At 43.6% G+C, this 17,845-nt stretch overlaps 1 protein-coding gene across 3 annotated transcripts; it reads left to right on the top strand.

Moving 5' to 3' along the window:
* Positions 1–289: 289 nt before the first annotated feature.
* On the top strand, positions 290–16,111 carry LOC310920344 (scaffold attachment factor B2-like; the record flags this gene model as incomplete). 3 transcript variants are annotated; one of them, XM_083880250.1, is made up of 21 exons in its annotated part: positions 290–484; positions 1,266–1,350; positions 2,785–2,849; positions 2,939–3,149; positions 4,313–4,371; positions 5,179–5,206; positions 6,164–6,665; positions 7,096–7,142; positions 7,637–7,737; positions 8,573–8,722; positions 8,822–8,922; positions 9,377–9,510; positions 10,059–10,147; positions 10,647–10,783; positions 11,373–11,666; positions 12,124–12,261; positions 13,310–13,349; positions 14,093–14,205; positions 14,963–15,075; positions 15,277–15,343; positions 15,475–16,111. In XM_083880250.1, the coding sequence occupies 21 exons, from the start codon at positions 290–292 to the stop codon at positions 15,599–15,601; spliced, it is 2,796 nt and encodes a 931-aa protein (XP_083736376.1). In that variant the 3' UTR covers positions 15,602–16,111. The 3 variants fall into 3 exon arrangements, 2 of the variants coding, with proteins under 2 accessions (XP_083736376.1, XP_083736375.1); XM_083880249.1 differs by having other exon boundaries at positions 2,939–3,217; positions 4,309–4,371; XR_014591978.1 differs by lacking the exon at positions 14,963–15,075 and having other exon boundaries at positions 2,939–3,217; positions 4,309–4,371; positions 15,475–15,518.
* Positions 16,112–17,845: the final 1,734 nt, after the last annotated feature.

Below are 17,845 nucleotides of genomic sequence, written 5' to 3'. Positions count from 1 at the left end.
AACGGCGTCGCCCGCGTCCAAGGACGGCTCGCCTGCTGTCGCGCATGCGCCAGGAGGGCGCGGGGGCTGGCCGGGCGCGTGACGTCACCGCCGCTCCGGAGTCGGCGGCGCCGCGGCGCGCGCAGCCTGCCCGGGCCGGGGCGCGCATGCGCGCTGCGCCTCCCTCCTTTTCCCGCCCCCTCGCCGTCCGCTCTGCCCCGGGTCTCCTCCATTTTGTGCTGCGGCTGCGGCGCTCCCGCCTCGCCTTCCCCCCGCCGAGCCCCGTGTGCTCCAGCCCCAACCGCGGCCCATGGCGGAGAGTCACTCACCGGCCGGCCTGGGCGAGTCCGCGTCCCTGGCTGGGCCTGGCCTCCCCGCTTCGGAGTCTGAGAGCCGGCGGCGGCCGCTGAGCGAGCTGCGCGTGATCGACCTGCGGGCCGAGCTCCGGCAGCGCAACTTGGACAGCGGCGGGAACAAGAGCGTCCTCATGGAGCGCCTGAGGAAGGTGGGAGCGGGCAGGGGCGCCGGGGCGGCCTCAGGGCTGCGTGGAGCGGCTGCGACCCCGGCCCGGCGAGCGCCGCGGAGGAAAATGGCGCCAAAGAGCGGCGGGCCCGGGCCGGTGGCGGGGCCGGGGCTCCGGCCGGGCCCGCCGGGATCAGGGCGAGCGTTCGGTGCCCGGGGAGGCCCGGCCTGCATTGCGCTCTCCCAGGCTCGCCCTGCGGCTGCCGCTGTCACGGAGTGTCACCGACTCCCGCTCCGATTGCAGCACTCGCTGTCTGCCCGCCCTGGCGCTCGGCCCGAGTATTTCTAGTTTCGTGCACCGCAGTTCCCTGCTGTTCTCTGAGTTCCTGGGTTTACAGTTCTGTACAATGTCTTGTCGGGCTTTTTGCTGCGTTCTGATGGGTTTTTTTGGCAATCCGGCTGGTAGCCCGTTGGCTGTATCCTCATCACAACATTCCTCTGTTAGTGGTATGCGGAACTCCTTCTCTCAACTGCTGCTTACTGTGTCCCAGAGCCGAGACTTTTATTCTTGTCGCAGCAACTCATTTGTTTGTACACAGTCACAAATGCTGTGGGATTGGCTTTTTTTTGCTGACTCCTTTCCCGAAACCTTACACCAACATGTTATTGCCTTCTGCGTGCTTTTGTTTGTGTATCCGAGTTGCTGATTCATGGTTTGGAATTTTTCAGCCTCTGGTGCCCAGTTCTTAAACTCAACCAAAACGTACAAATGAAAAATTTTAATGTCTGTTTTAATATCTGTTTTTCTCTTTTGCCCCTATCAGGCTATTGAGGAGGAAGGAGGAAATCCTGATGAAATTCCAATGATTTCAGAAAATATGAAGAAAACTCCTAAAAGGAGCAGCAAAGGTACAGAGCACTTAGAGACACTTTCTGCCTTATCATCCTTGAGTTCTTCACCATTTTCATTACTGAAATGGTACCTTCATAATATTTTTTTGTTGTTACTGGTACTTTCCCCACATTTGCTTTCAGGTTTCCAGGGATGGGTGATATAACATTCAACTTAGCAATCATTTATTCAGAGAATTTCATATTGATTTAATAAGGCAGGAAATGTTGAAGGATCTGTTGGTTTGTTCTCAGAGTTCCCTTAAATTTCTGTTTAGAATTACCAAGTAACACTGAAGCAGTGTCAGTGTTTTTGATACTTTTTTTTAATGTAGAAGTGTAGAGTTTCTCTCAAGTGTAAAATAAGCTCTGTACTGTTCTGCTTCTTAGCCAACAGCAGTTGCAGTTTTCTTCCCAGAAGATAAGGTTTTAATCAATTTCTGAAGCCAGATATGTTTTCAAGGCCTTATGCTTGGTTTTTGTAATGGTGAGACAGTCTTACATCATCTTTATTTTCAGAAAACAATTTATCGGTTTTCTAAAATTAGTTAATTAGCACAATTTGATCTTATTTTGTAAGCAAATAACATTTAAAAGTTTCCATTGGAACTGAGCAAAATAACTAGTTTAGAGAGAGTATTTTCAATGCTAGGTTTGGTTTACACAAAGTGTAAATTTCTGAAGTGAAACTTGACTGTTTTGCCAGGTAATTTGTTTGATTTTTGCCATTACATCTGATTTGGGGTGATGGTGCAATTCTTGCAGGCTAAAATGTGAAATCTTGACCAAATAGAGACCAAATGTCACAACTCTGGGTGAAAGAGATCTTTGCAATCACATGTATTGTCAATTCTCAGAAAAACACCTGATGCTTATTACAGCACTTCTAGTGTTGGGATGGAAATAGATGAAATGTTCCTCTTGCCTCCAAAACCCCTCTCACTTTTCAGTTGTAATGTGCTTGTAGTTTTTGAGGAAAATAAAATTCATAAAAGGTTAAACAGCTCCTTAGCTCAGAGTTTGAGGAGCTGCTCTTTGGTGCTGAAGCTGGTGTAGAGTTTTCAGTAATACCAGTTGGGATAATTCACATCCATCGAGTGGACAGAGCACTGCAGTAACACCCACAGGTAGAGTGGGGTTTTTTCATTATTTTGTGCTGTCTTTTGTTTGGTTGGGTTTTTTTCTCTTCTAGTAAATGCTTGAAAAGAAATGAAAGGTTGAGGTGATAAATTGCTGCAATCTGAGCTGAGCCAAATGTTCTGGGGAGGTCACAGAGCTTGAGCTCCTGCCAGGTGTGAGACTGTGGCATGTTTGTCACTTACTGGGGTGGTAACAAACAGCTGTGGGAAACAGGGAAAAAACTGAAGGGAAAACCAGCTCTGGTGATAGAGCAAAGCTTGAGGGGTCCAGCTGTAATTTCTGTTTTCATTCTAATGATGATGATGTTGTCAGGACGGAGGCCGGACGAGGAGGGAGTGGAAGACAACGGCCTGGAGGAGGATTCTGGAGATGGGCAGGTACGGGGGGCTGGGTTTGAGGGGGCTGGTGACAGGTGGCTCTCAAGTCACCCTGGCTGTGACATCGGCTTTTTTTTGTCTTTCCACAGGATGATATTGAAGCGAGTTTCGATACCTTGCAGGATATTGACATGATGGATATCAGTGTGTTAGATGAAGCTGAAATAGATAATGGCAATGCAGTAGATTGTGGAGATGATTACAGTGCCCATAATATTCTTGACTCGCTATCTGATAGTAAAGAAAATGCTGATGCAGAAATGAAAGAACTTCCAGATCAGCCCACGGAGTTTGCTGTAGGTAACTTGGAGGCATCCCCACAATTTTCAGAAATTAAAGAAGAATCAAGAGAAATACCAATAGTGATGGTATGCATCTCTTCTGTGCGTGGTATCAGGGTTTTCTTTTTTTTAATTTATTTATTTAGGAATTAAATAGCAAAATGGTGGCTAAAGAGTACTTGGGAGAATTTGGGGCTGTACTGGTTCTTAGGGTCATTGCTTTTCTTTTTGCATATTTGTGGAAATACGAGTCTTAGTTCTTAAAATACTTAAATGTTGTTTGTACACCTGATTGTGTTAATAGCAGTTTGCAGAGCATTTGTTTCTAATCATGCTTTGAACTCTGTTTCACCTTATTAATTATATGTATTATTCCTATTTTCACATCTTTATTGTAGAGAATATATGAGGCCTACAAATAGTGTAGCTTATGTCTCAGCTGAGCAGTATCATTCACAAAATTATATTCAGGGTTATTTTTCTGCTAAGATAGGGTCTTGCAGTTACTCAGTTGCTGAAAGTATTTTTATCTTGGCTTTTTGTGTTGACACTGGGCAAGAGGATAATCCCTTCCCCCAAAATCAAGTGTTTTACCTCCTAAAATGTACCACAAAGCATTTGAAAAAAGTTATTTCTGCCTCACCTAACCGGGGACTAGTGCACTTTGTTGTGTGTCCACATTGACTTGAGGTTCTAAAGTTGTAGAAATAAGATTGGCCCTCTATCCCCAGGCATATCCCTGTCCTACACAAATCAAATGGAAATACTCAGAAAAAGGTTTTTTTTTTGAGTGAGTAAATGTCTTGAGGCCAGGTCAGCTCCTATGCTCTGCTTTTATCAGTTAAAGAAATAATTATCAAGACCTGTAGATTTTTTGGCTGTGTTTCTGCTGTAAGTGATAGGGATACAAATCAGAGAAGTTTTGCTGTTGGAATCCCCATACTTAAAAAGATCTTTGTGATCTGACCATCATCATTAGGAGATAATGAGAGAGCTCATTCAGTCAGTGGGGATCAGGACAAGTCCTGGGGATTATCACTCAGTTTTTACCATTATTGGTTGCTTTGGATACTGGATGTGTTTGCTGGATAACAGCTGTCAGTGCAAGTACAAATCTTCAGTTTCTCATTCAGGTTTCCTTCATAGATAACGAGATGTCTCCCATTTATTTTTTAAAGGTAGAGTTTGAAGATGTTGGGAACAGTTTAGATGCTTCTTCATCAGATTTAACCGTAATAAAGGTAAATGGTAGCCAGTTTTTCTTTACAAACAAAAAAAGCATAAAATACACTTTTTAACACTGTATGTTGGAACAGTGTGTGTACAGTGGTTGCATTTTTACTCTGCAGAGAATAGGAAGTAATGTGTTTTAGTTTACTTATAAAGACAAAGATTTTTTTTTTCTATTAAGTTACATCTATGTATGTGTGTGTGTGTGTGTGTATATATATATATATATATATATATGTTTATGATTTATGTGTCATACTGAGTTTGGTGGTAGGTTGGATTCTTTTTATCTGGTGTGAATACCAGCTCAGTGCCTTACATTCTGTTTAACTCCCATTAAAAATGTCCAAGTCCCACGGTGAGAAGAAAGCTGGAACTGTCCATTCCTGAAATGCTGGCCTTGTTTCCAGATAATTCCTGGTAGGTTAAGAACACCAGCTCTAGGTGAAGCTGATGTTTCTGTTGATCCTGTTTGCAGAAAGGAGACTTTAAAAAACACAGGATACAGAAGGGTAACATGAAGATAAGCTTTCCTCTGTGCTACTTACATTTATTATTTACCCATGTGTTCAACAGGTGGCTGAATTTGAGAGGTGTTAAAGTTCTCACAGACTTCATAGAACTTTGAGGATGTTAAAAACTCATCTTAAACCTTCTGAGAAAATTGTTTAAAGTTCAGTGTTTTCAAACAGCCTAAATTATAGTAATGCTTTCACTAAATACTCTCCTGTAATGGGTGGTTAAGAGATGTCATTGAGAATAGCATCTTGCTTATGAAATAGTGATATTTCTCCTTTTTAAAATCTTTTTCACTACAGGAACTTGAAGAGTTACCATTGGAGCCAGGTACTGTTTGATTTTGTTTGATTACTTTGATTTTTTTTTTTTTTTTTACTGAAAACAAAATTCTGGGTATTTAAACAGTTTCATTCTTCGTTTAGGCTTTTTGCGTCCCTGTTTGGTTTTTATGGTTCTTTTTTTTTTTTTAATGCATTACTGTAGTGTACGTTATTATGGTGGAAAATCCAGGTCATGCAGGGTCATAGAGATTGGAAACCCAGTCATATCACCAGATCTGTGAATAACCACCCTTGGAAAACGCGTTTAATACCACGTAATGGTTCCCTAGAACTGTTACTGCAGAGTGAAGTTAAGGAACGAGCCTTAAAGATGTAAAGGTTCTGAAAACAGATCTTGTGATATCACACTGTACAGTGGTTCTGTGAATAAATATAAGTACAGGAGTGTAGGCAGGGCAGAGCTCTGGTGCAGAACAGACATTAAAGAGTGACTGGACTTCAGAAGAAGGAACCCGCTGCCATCACAGGAATCTGCTACAGATCCCACTCACTTTCTGGACTGCAAACACACTCAGAACCATCAAGGTGCCCAGTTCTCATGTTGGACTATCTCTGCTAAAGGAACTTCACAGAAATTTGGAAAATTGAACTCTCAATACCTTGTCACGTTCAGTTAAGCATCTCGGACTCTGGAAGCTAACTAGAGAAGAAACAGAGCTGAACGATTTGCTGAAGAATATGAAGGCTGAGCCCGAAGTTTTTTGTTAAATCTGTTGGGGGCATTTTTCTTGGCTGTTGAGGTGGTAGGGCTGATTTGGCAGTGTGTGAGAGAGCAGTTAGCGTGGTAGGCGTAACACTGTGTACACTAGGGTTTTCCAATCTCTGTGTAGCTTAGCAGTTCTCTTGGTGTTAGTGTGGCAGCCATTGCCAGTTCCACATTTGTGATTGCTGTATTTCCCTGGTGATTAAATCTTGTGCCATTCTATTCCTGTTAAATCCGTAGAAAATGAGAAAATACTCGACATTTTGGGGGAAACTTGTAAATCTGAGCTACTTAACGAAGAACCTCCGGAAGCGGAGCGGGCGCGTGCGCAGGAAGCCAGTAACGCGGGGCCAGGCAAGAGGCTGGCTGAGGAAGAGGACGCTCTCGCTGCCGCTCAGCTGGAGGAAGATGCTTTAGCTTTGGACAGCAAATCGGCCCAAGCTTTGGCAAGGAAGGAAGCAAAGCGTTTAGTGGTAGCGAAAGGGGAGACAAGTGAACAGAGCCCCGAGGAAGAGGCCCCGGACTCTGAAGGTGTAGTGGTAGAGACCCTAAGCGATCAGAGTAGCAAACGCTCCCAAGGCCTGGAAGCCTCTAGTGGGGAGACAGCGGAGAAAGGCGCAGGCGCCGAAGCCAGAGATAGCAAAGAAGATGGCAAGAGAGCAGAAGACAAAGCTAATTCTGAGGAATCTTCCCCTGCCACTAAAGAGTCCTCAGCCAGTGAGGGCGGTGATCAGAAAAAGAGGTTTGTTTTTTCTCCGTTCTAGACCAGATGCTATCTTTTATCATTGGTCCTTAAGTGATGCGAATAAGCTGTTTCCTTCAATTGGCCTCCGAGACTGATGAAATTGTAGCCTATTCCTAAAGGTCTCTTTTATTTCTCCATGTGTAGATGTATTTTTTTTTTCCTTAAGAGCAGTGGGTTTGATTTCTTATCCTTCCTCAACCTTCAAAGGTTGTTTTCCCCAAATTACTCTTATTTCTGTCATCTGCAAAACAGAATTGTCCGTTTAGGGATACAAATCCCTATTTCCTGTCACTCTTCTAGAAATTTGCCAATAATAGTGTTATTTTGGAACTAATTTACTGGTAGGTATCCAATTTTAGTTGTGCTGTCTAGAATTAATATTCTTTTTGCATATGATCTCTTGAATAATGTGGTGTTTTATCTTTAGCCCTGTTGAAGACAAAGATACAAAGGCAATCACAAAAGATGAGAAAGGTCAGTGTATGTTTGGGGTTTTTTGGGTTTTTTTATGTACAAAGAACCTGGAGTAAAAAGGACAGTTAATTCAGTGAACCCTCAATGCAGTTGTAACACGTCCGTTCAAAATATATCTAAAATATCAGTTCCTTGTAACTTCTGTAGCATTATTAACTGAGTTGGAGGTTTTTTTACATAAGAAGCCTTTTGTGAATTAACATTTGATACTTTGTATTTCTCCTAAAAGTGATTCAAGTACAGGAAGTAAATCTGTAGCTACAGTCTTATTAAGGCCGTTCAAATGCACATTAACTATGGATTTCAGATGTTCATTTTTGCAGGCTGCAGTGTGTAGCCTGCAGTTTGATTTTAAGAATGAATGGAAGAGGTAGAATTAAAATTGCAGTGGGAGAGTTTTATGGAGGAAAAATATGGGGGGTTTAGTACTCTTGATTTTGCACTGCTGCATTTGTGTTTTACATGGTATTTTATGTTTGACTTTTGTGCCCCAGGCCGTGTGGGGAGTGGTTCTGGCAGAAATTTGTGGGTTAGTGGACTTTCCTCCTCTACTAGAGCTACAGATTTGAAGAATCTTTTCAGCAAGTATGGAAAGGTACGTAGTGGATATGCAAATTACCAAACAATTCTGTCAGTTTAAAAGACTGAACTTAAATTTAGCTCCTTTTTTCCCTAATGAATAACTGGGCAGGCTGAGTTCTTAACTTTGTGTTGTTTGGAAACTGTATCTGAAAGGAGCACAGTTCAATAAAGAAGATTGAAAGGGAGGGGTGGGAGCAGAGATGGAGTTTGCAAAATCTGTGCAGATAGCTGTGAGAATGAGGCAATTCCTGACAGGAGAGACTGGTAGATCATCATGTAGTAGTCTAATTATGTCTTGAGTGTCCAGCAATAGTTAATGCTGTTTTAAATAATTCAATTTATAGGGATATTCTCTGGAGAAATCCAGTCTCTGAGGGCAGGCTTCCACTTGTTTTGCAGTGCCTGCTAGCACACAAGAGCAGAAATTGTGGAAGGGAACTCTGTGTTACCATCGCCCCTTCTGCTAAATACTTTTCTGAATGTAATATTAAACATTTATGTCACTAAGTGCTGCTGCCTGTCAGAGATTGTCATCTGTGGGCACAGATATCCTGTAAGGAAAGAGAAAGTGGTAGCAGTTTTGTTTATTCAATTTTATTTTGGTTTTTACCACTCTCCCTTCCCTGTATATATCTGCCTTAAGCTCCTGACCTGCTCAGCAACTTAAAGATGAATTTTCTGAGCTGCATTATTGAAGATGCAGTTCCTGCTTGTGACAGGGGATTGATTGAAATAAATGGCTTTTAAAGGTCTTTTCCTATCCAAACTGTTCTAAGCAATGGTGATTAAGTTAGAATTTATTTAGTCACAGACCTACAAACACAGAATATTTTGTTTTTTTCCCAAAGGTGGTTGGTGCAAAAGTGGTGACAAATGCTCGCAGTCCTGGTGCTCGCTGCTATGGCTTCGTGACAATGTCAACATCTGAGGAGGCCACCAAGTGTATAAATCACCTCCACAGAACAGAGCTGCATGGTAAAATGATTTCTGTGGAAAAGGTGAGTGGCAGTTATCTCATGGCAGTGTAATCAAAATAAAAGCATGCAATTTTAATCTCTCATCTCTGACTATGTAATTATTTCTGGCTGAATTTCTAGGCAAAAAATGAACCAGCAGGAAAAAAGCCTTCAGACAAAAAGGAAGGTGAAACAAGGAAGGAAAAAGACAGGCACCATTCTGCAGAGTCCAAATCTGAGAAGTAAAGTGTTGTTCTGTATTTTTTCATATTTAAACATCACTCATTTCAAATACAGCCAGGTGAACAAGTTGAATAGTAACCGTAATCTTGATTTAGTGTTTCATCCTGCATTTGAAATAGGAATAATGCTTGGAAAGCTGCTGTTTTACAATAGTAAGGGCATCTTAACTGATCTTCTGTTCAGAAGTACAAAGCTCTTTATAATGTTTGTATAAAAAGTTGTTAGCTATATCAGGAGATATTAAATCAAATCATTTCTAGGTAAACCATTATTTTTACCAGTCTTTTGTCCTCAGATCTGACTCTGCTTGGACTCTTAACTGGCAAATATGTCTAGGCTTCAGTCTGTCTTTCTGGTAGACTGACTGTGGTTAGAGAGTGATACTTCCAGAATTGGTTTTTCAAGTGGTTTGTTGCTTTTGAAAGAGGCATTTTGCTTTCCTGCCTTTTGTAGGTCTGTTGGTATTAAGAAGGAGGAGAAGATCGAGAAAAAAGATGATGCTAAGAAATCAGAAAAAGATGAAAAAGAAGGAAAAGAAAAGGATGAAAAGACTGGATCTTCTGATAGATCCAGGGCAAGCAAATCAGGTGATGCTGGCTGTCTTTCAGAGATGTTTTCAAGGATACTTGTATATCATTAGATGTGAATGATAATTCAGTAAAAAGAAGCTTACTTAGTAAAACAGACACAACCATCAGAAAATGCCTTGAAAATTTTGACTTTAATTTCTAATAGTGTAGAACAGAGTTTCCATAATTTTTATGGAACTGTCTCTGGGTTTAGACCTGACATTTTGTGTGGTTCTGTGTCCTTTTTTGGGCTTTTTTTTTTTTTTTTTTTTTAACTGTGGTAAAGGATATATTTTGTGGACAGGAGAAATAAATAAAATTTGTGTTCCTTTAGCTGTCATCCCTTTCAGAAAATACTGCTGTAATATTTTGATAAATCTACTGCCCCCATCCTCAAGTTGGCCAAATCTTGGCACGCTATTTAAATCATAAATAAGATCCATATGTTATTAAAAACCTCATAAAAACAACTTCTTTACTATTTAGTATCTTCACAGTTTTGAATCTTGCAAGAATTGTTGAATGTCTTTTGTACCATTTATTTTTGGCTCTATTTTGTTTTCTAGCAAGTCGAGGAACTGAAAGGACAGTGGTAATGGATAAATCTAAAGGAGAGCCAGTTATCAGTGTGAAAACCTCTGCATCAAAAGAGAGGGTAAGGCCAACCTCCAGAGAAGCTTTTTGTGTAAAAACAGGTGTCAAATAGATTTATGTGCTCCAAGATGAAGGATTTTTAGTCTTGCATATTGGTGCAATTACCCTTTTATCACTTTCGGGGTGTTAGTGATGTGGCAGAGGGGAAGTGCTTCTGTTCCACCTTTTTTTTACTATTTCACTGCTGACGTGGTGGAAGTAGTCTAGTTGTAATATGAAAATGGTGTTAGGATGATGTGTTTCCCTGAGCTTGGAATGTTCCTGGTGTGTGTTGTTTGAAATCAGTGCAAGTCAGGTTGTGTTCCCCTAGTATTTATTTGTAATATTTAGAAGTTATGGTCAAATTCTGGGTACTTTTCCCTGGAATTCCACTGTTGTTTACCCCTGGGGAAGGTAGGGTGGCCTGTTTTGTTCAGGATGACCTAGTGGAGGAATTTACCTCGGAGTTTTAGCTGGAAATGCACCGTGTTCAGCTCATGCATTGTTCTGATTCCTCTCAGAGCACAAAAAGCCAGGACCGCAAATCGGAGAGCAAGGAGAAGCAGGATATTTTATCCTTTGATAAAATCAAGGAGCAGCGGGAACGGGAACGGCAGAGGCAGAGGGAGAGAGAAATCAGGGAAACGGAGAGGCGCCGGTGAGTTCCCACTTCCCTCTAAACTTTAAATGGCATTTTTCACTCCCTTACCTGGTTTGTGTTTTAAACAGGCTTCAAAGCAGTGCTATGCTGACTCTCCAACAGGGATATCTCAGATTGATTTCATGCTAATTACTGCTAGGACAAACATAGTGCCAAGTGATGGAGGCTTTTACTGCTGAAATCAGTGTTCTCATGAGACTTCTGTAGGTGCTTTCAACCTTTGTGTTCCACTTGACCAGATTTGAATTTCCTTGATTTTTTTCCCAGAAGCTTGTAAATACTTTTTGTACGTCAGATTTCTGTCTTAGGACTGAAATGTGCTCTGCTGTGCTCTCTGAAAGCTTCTTCAGACCTGACTTAAGAGTAGATGTTGTGTTACTTATGCAAAATTCTCACCTTTGCTTCTGTCATTTGTATGGAGTTTTTTGTTTCCCCCTAAGCTAGTACTTAATTGGGAAAAAAGGGAATAACATAGTAACATTTTTGTTAAAAAGGGCAAAACCAAACAAGAAGCCCCACCCAAAACAAGTAGTAAAGCTTGGACTGAAGAGTCTCAATTAAAAACCAAGTGTCTCTTTTAAATTAGAGAGAGAGAGAGGCGAGACCGGGAGCAGCGCCTTGCAGCCATCCACGAGCGGGATGAGAGGCAGAGGCTCCAGAGGGAGCGGGAGCGCCTGGAATTCCAGCGGCAGCGCCTGGACAGAGAGCGCTTGGAGAGGGAGAGGCTGGAGAGGGAAAGGATGCACATAGAGCAGGAAAGGAGACGGGAACAGGAGCGAATCCAGAGGGAGAGGGAAGAGCTGCGACGCCAGCAGGAGCAGCTGCGCTACGAGCAGGAGCGGAGATCTGCCATGAGGAGGCCTTATGATCCTGACAGCAGGTGAGCACCAGGGCAGGGGGCTCCAAACTCCTCAGGCACATCCCCTCTGGGAGCCTGTGGAAATGGGGAGCACTCTGGATAGGTCAGTCGTGGGAGCTCACAGCTGAAAGACTCCTTACGTGCTGCTTTTAACACTAATAGCAATTTGAAGAAGAGCAAATGCTGTGCTTGTACACTTGTAAGCACTGTTCTGGTCTACTCTTATTTCCCAAAGAGGGATGACCAAGAGACGTAACTTGTGTGTATCAACTCTAAGTGGTAGTGGGAAAGATACTCATTCTCTTCTGATGTCAGAATGTGCCAAAATTAGGGTGGTTTTAGTAAACCAAATTTTCTCTGAAACCACAATGCGATTCCTTAACACACATAGATTTTTAATTACTGGATTGAATGAGGTTTGAGGGAGCAGCAGAGGGGAGCTGGCTGTGGGGCTGTTGCTGACGTGGTCCTGTTGCAGGCGGGATGACCCATACTGGCCCGAGACAAAGCGGCTGGCGCTGGACGATCGCTACCACTCGGACTTCGGGCGGCAGGATCGCTTCCACGACTTCGACCACAGGGACCGCGGCCGCTACCAGGACCACTGCCTGGACAGGTGGGCAGGGCACTGGTGGTTCTTCTTCCTCCTCTGCCTTCAGCAAAATTTGGTGCTGTCTTGTGGCTTGAATGGTGTCAGCAGAGTCAAAGAAATCACTCTCGTGCATTTCTCTTGTCTCATTCCACACACGATTGCAGTTCTTTGTTGCCATGGGTTAGGGACATAGCAGAAAGAGGCTGCATAAAGATTATTAGCCAAGTCCTAATGTAATCGGCCATGATGCTGATGGATATCACAATGGGACATGAAAAAAAGATGCTTGACTCCAGTCAGGAGGCAGTAGAAATCAGAAGCTTAATTTACAATTCATTCAGCCCTTTTATAACATGCTGTGCTAAAAGCACATTATTGGTCCATAGGACTGACACCTCTCCCACTGGCTAAGTAACAGAAATAGCAAACAACACCTGTTGTTATGGGAAAGGAATATTGTTTATACAACGTTGTTTTGGGAAAAAGAAAACTGTTGCAAAGTTTCCCTTGGGAAGAGCTAGCAGTTCTCAGGCTCAGAAGATACCAAATCCACAGATGGATATACAACAGCTTTTCTCAAGGTGTATAGAAGTCTGCTTTATGAACCCTGAAGGTTTAGCCATTTCCTTTTGCTTTAAGACTTTTCCCTATTTTCATTTTTGCAGCCAGCTAATGCAGTTTTTTAGCACCATAGAATGGAAATATATTTTCTGCATGATGCCATTGAGACTTCTGTTTGCTCTCAGAGGATCCTTGGGGAAAACTGTACTGTTTGTTTTTGCTTGTAACTCATTTCTGACACTGGTAGGTTCACTTAGTGTTCTCCCTTGGTGTCACTGAGTTCCTGGCCATCCTCACTGGTGCCTTTTTTAGCTATATTACAGTGATAGGTGTTACTTTGATCTCTTTTTATGCTATGAAACAACTCAAAAATTTGAGTTAGCTTGCCACTGAACATTAGCATCCAGGTGTACAGCCTCATGAAGATTAACTTTTCAGTGTGTTATTTCATGCAGACACTGGAATTGTAATTACTGTGTTGATTCAACTGAAACTTTCTTTTTTGTTCCAGGAGAGACTGTTCAAGGGGAATTCCAGATCGAGATGGGCAGGTACATTACAACCTAACTACTGCTTTAGTTAAAAACCAAAACAAGCTGACCCCAAAGAGAAAGGACACAGTGTGCACGCAGCACAAACACAGTCATTTCAGCTGAGATGTTTAAGCAGAACTAATTTTGTGTGCTAATGAGCATAAAGTAAATTATTAGGTTACCTGCTTGCTGGGGTGGTCACCTCAGATACAGGCAAGGGGAAACCTCTGAGTGATGGGAGCATTTTTTCAGGCTGCTATGTGGCACTAAAAGCTTTTTGGTGACCATCTTAGGTGTTAAGAGAGAGCAACTGGCAAAGGATGCCTTCTCTCATTTATCTAAATAAAACAACTGGTGCCATCATGAAAAAAGGCTGTAGAAGGACAGGTATGAAAATCAATGCCATGTTGGGATCCAAAACCTTTCATTTCTGAAGAGAGGTAGGGAGTAGGCAGATATTCTAGGTAAAAATTTAAAATCTGAGGCCAAGAATGTAAGCCTTTATGTAATGTAAGCCAAGAATGTAAAAAACTTTACCATACAAAAAAGAGCTCTCCCACCATGAGTGAACAGCATGGAATCCATGTCAGTAAACAAAATAAATGTTCACTGACATTGGAGTGAACCTGCAAAATATGAGACAGCTACAGTTTTTTCTGACAACTCACAGAAAAAGACAATATCCAAAAAGCCGAATTTTTGCAATCCTGGGAGAAAAGCTGTGTTATTTCAGCCTGTTGTGTGTCCTGTGTGTCCTGCAGCACTACCCCGAGGAGCGGCACGGCGGCCCCGAGCGGCACTCCCGGGACAGCTGGGGCGGCTACGGCTCTGACAGGAGGATCAGTGAGGGAAGAGGGATCCCCCCACAGACCCGGTGAGTGCCTGGCAAGTCAGGGAACTCATTGGGGGCTCTTAACACCTCCTCAGTGAACCTTTGGAGGGTGACAGCAGTAAGCAGCTTGACAAGTGTGAATCCTCTCTCCAGATCTTTGAGCATCTGGAGGAGCAGGGAATTGCCACCTGTAGCTCCTTCATGAATTGAGAGAGTGAAACTCTTTCCTCACTACAGTTATAGCTCAGCTCCTGACTCTGGTTCTCCTATAAATAACTTTCATTTCTACAGATGGAGATTCAGTCTGTTTCAACAGATGAGATTTACAGTTGCCTCAGTAAGGACTACATGAGTCTCATTCATGGCCAGTGGTCAGGTTTTAAAGGAAATTGAGTGAGAAGTCTCTGCAGTGGTGGGGGTAGAGAACTTGGACTCACCTGGAATCATAGTGGTTTCTCTTTAAATCAGTTAATCAAGCTGGGCATAGTCCAGCTGCATAATTTTCAGACAGAGGAGTGGCAGCCAATGAATCGATCCATGCCTGAGTATTTCAGTCCTTTGCAATATCCATGATGTCTCTGGATGAAAAAACCAAGTTTTGTTATATAAAGGATGCTGTTCAGCAAGTGTCTCTCATTGTTTCTCTTTGACCAGTTCTGATTGCAGTGATTGAGTGGCTCCAGCTCCAGCTTGATTAACCATTTAACACACTTTGGCATGGGGTATGGTGTTTGGCTTTACCCTGTGCTGCTCAGTGGGTAGGGGACATACCTAGAAGATGTTCTTTTATTTTTTTAAGAGATGGACGTGACTGGGGAGATCATGGTCGAAAGTTAGAGGGGCACCAAGATCGTACATGGCAGGGAAATGTGGATGGAGGAGTGATGGGACGGGATCATGAGAGATGGCAAGGTACACTTGCTGCTTACCAGTGTGATCGTGGTTTTTTTCTGTCAATTACTGCTGCTGAACCTTCTAGTGGTAGTTAAATTACTGAGAAAGCAAATGAAATTCTGGGAACGAGGTGACATTTTTATTAGGGAAACACAAAAGCCTGTATTTTTCTTTTTTTCTTTTTTTTTTTTTTTCCTTTTTTCCCTCTTTTTGAATCAGGTGGTGATAGAAGCATGCCTGGTCAGTCAGGACCAGGCCATGGGATGACTCGAGGAGGGACATCAGGGTAAGAAACTCCGTCAGAATGTTAAGCCTGGATCGGGAGGGGAAAACAAAAAAACTGCAACAAATTAAGGAAACATTTTTCAAAGTCTACACTTCCTGGGCTGTATCCAACATGTGTGGCATTGTTTGCAGGCGTGGAGGCTTCACCCCAGCCGGGAGCCAGGGCCAGGTGCTGCAGGGCAGTGGGATCCCAGGTGTGTTTGCAGGCCCCGAGAGGACAAACAGGCTGAGCGAGCCGCGCTTCAGCCGCCGCTACTGACGGCGCTCGCTGTCCATTGGTGTATTTTTATTGGTGCCACTCACAGTGGTCGTGAGTTTTATTAACCCAGGGTCACCTTCAGGTTGTGATTCTAAACACAAAAAAAAAAAGGAAAAAAAAATGCAAGACTGCTGCTGCACTGTAGCCAAATACTGTGTCAACTTGCTTTGGGGTTTGTTGGGTTTGTTTTGGTTTTTTGGTTTGTTTTGGGTTTGTTTTTTTTTCAGTTTGTAATGAACATGGTGTTGGTCAGACATCGCTTTTAAGTTTCTCTAAGTGAAACATTCCATTTTTCAAAAATAATAAAATCGGTTTATGGCTACTATTTTCTTGTTTCTTGGAGTCTTTGGGAACCTCATGAGAAGTTTAAAAGTCATTAAAGAGACAATCTGCTTTTAGCTCTGTGAGATTTGAAGAGCAGTGATAGATCTGTGACACTGGATGTGGAGGGGCCTGGCAGATTCTGCCTGTCTTTATTTTCTTTGTGCCATTAAGTTTATTCTTTCTGCATTTCCATTTTAGTTTTCTGTCATTATGGGAGTAGAAGGAGGAGGAAGGAAATCTGGGAGAAAGGGGAGAGGAGAGAGAGGAGGAAGAAGGGAGGAGGTCTGAAACAGGCTCTAGTTCAGCCTAAGCATCAGTTCTTACACCTCCCTCTGATGCTGATAGCCTCCTCTGCACATGGCTTTGCATCTTCAGCATAAAAACCTGAAAGCCAAACATTAAAGACTCCCAGGGTCAGAAGTCACATCTCCCCCCCTTGAGCAGCACCACAAACCCCTGGGGGCCCCAGGTGGGGCAGAGAGTCCCCACATCCCCCTGGGCACTCTGGAGCACAGAGGGGATGCTGAGGGGAAGGAGGATGCAGGAGAGACCACAAACAGGTGTCCCCTGGGGTCGTGCTCACAGGTTTGGGGTGATGTCACAGTGGTGGAGCCTCTCACTCACAAGTTTTAATTCCTTCTCCTCTTCCCGGTGGTCCGTCTTCTTTCTTCCATCCACCTCTGGCTTCCTGTGCCTGTGTTTTCATTCTTCCCTTTAAAACCTCTTATTCTTACACATACTGAAAAATAATATTCAGTTATATAATAATTGAGGGTTATTTCCAAATAACCCTCTTCATCTACTGTATTATACACAGAACTGTAGAAAGTAAGGAATTCTGAATACAGATATATATAGCTCTTGAACATACAAATATAACTTTTGTATATACATATAAAAATTAAATATAAAAGCTTTGAAAATGTAAGAAAATAGGTTCTCTAAGGAGGAAATAGAGATTTCTGTATTTATTTTTTCCTGTTTCTTAAAAAACCTGAGATTTTCGGCTCGATTTAAATCGCTGCTGCCGCCTGGCGGTGGGCGAGAGCAACTGCAGGGGGTCTGGGGGCTCGCTGGGGCCGCCGCCTGGGTAAAGGTGGAACTGCAGGGCAGGAACAGGGACACGGTGACATCGGGGAGTCCCTGCTGTCCTCTGGTGCAGTGACATCGGGGGCTCAGTGCTGTCCTGCTGTCCCTGCACAGTGACATTGGGGGCTTACTGCTGTCCCCAGCACAGTGACATCAGGGAGTCCATGCTGTCCCCTCCACAGTGATACTGGAGACTCACCAGTGTCCCCTAGCACAGTGGCACTGGGGACTCCCTGCTGTCCCCAGCACAGTGACATCGGGGGCTCACTGCTGTCCCTGCACAGTGACATTGGAGACTCACTGGTGTCCCCAACAAATAAAAATGGAGCTAGAGAGAAGGAACAAGCAGAGTTCCTGACCCAGCCTGTGCTGGTTTCAGTTGCACAGGCGAAGATCCCAAAGCAGGAGTGGTGACACCAAGGGACAGAGGTGCACTGGAGTGTTGTTTTTACAGAAGGAGTGAGAGCAGATGGGTGTGGTGGCCCTGGAGCCCTGAGTGCAGGTGGGGTGGGGCAGTGAGGGCCGGGGCTCACACAGGAGGTGTGGGGTCTGCAGTGTGTGCAGGTCTGGGCTGGCTGGGGGAAGATGCCACCATGAGCATGGTGACTCTGGATGGCCCTCAGAGGGTGCCACACCCAAGGTGGGCATGGCCAGAACTCGGGTGTGCCACACCCAAGGTGGTAGGCTTGGCCAGAAGTCAGTTTTGGTCACACTCAAGAAGGTGTTGCAGGCTGGAAGTCCAAGTTGGCTGCCTCCAACATAGCAGGGCAGGCCAAAAGTCACAGTGCCACACTCGGGGTGGTGGACAGAGACTCTCAGTATGGCAATGGG

This window comes from Zosterops lateralis (genome assembly GCF_965231275.1).
Source record: "Zosterops lateralis genome assembly, chromosome: 29".
Lineage (NCBI taxonomy): Eukaryota > Metazoa > Chordata > Aves > Passeriformes > Zosteropidae > Zosterops > Zosterops lateralis.
The sequence above is the reverse complement of the archived record's forward strand: the minus strand, read 5'-3'. Positions and strand labels throughout refer to the sequence as shown.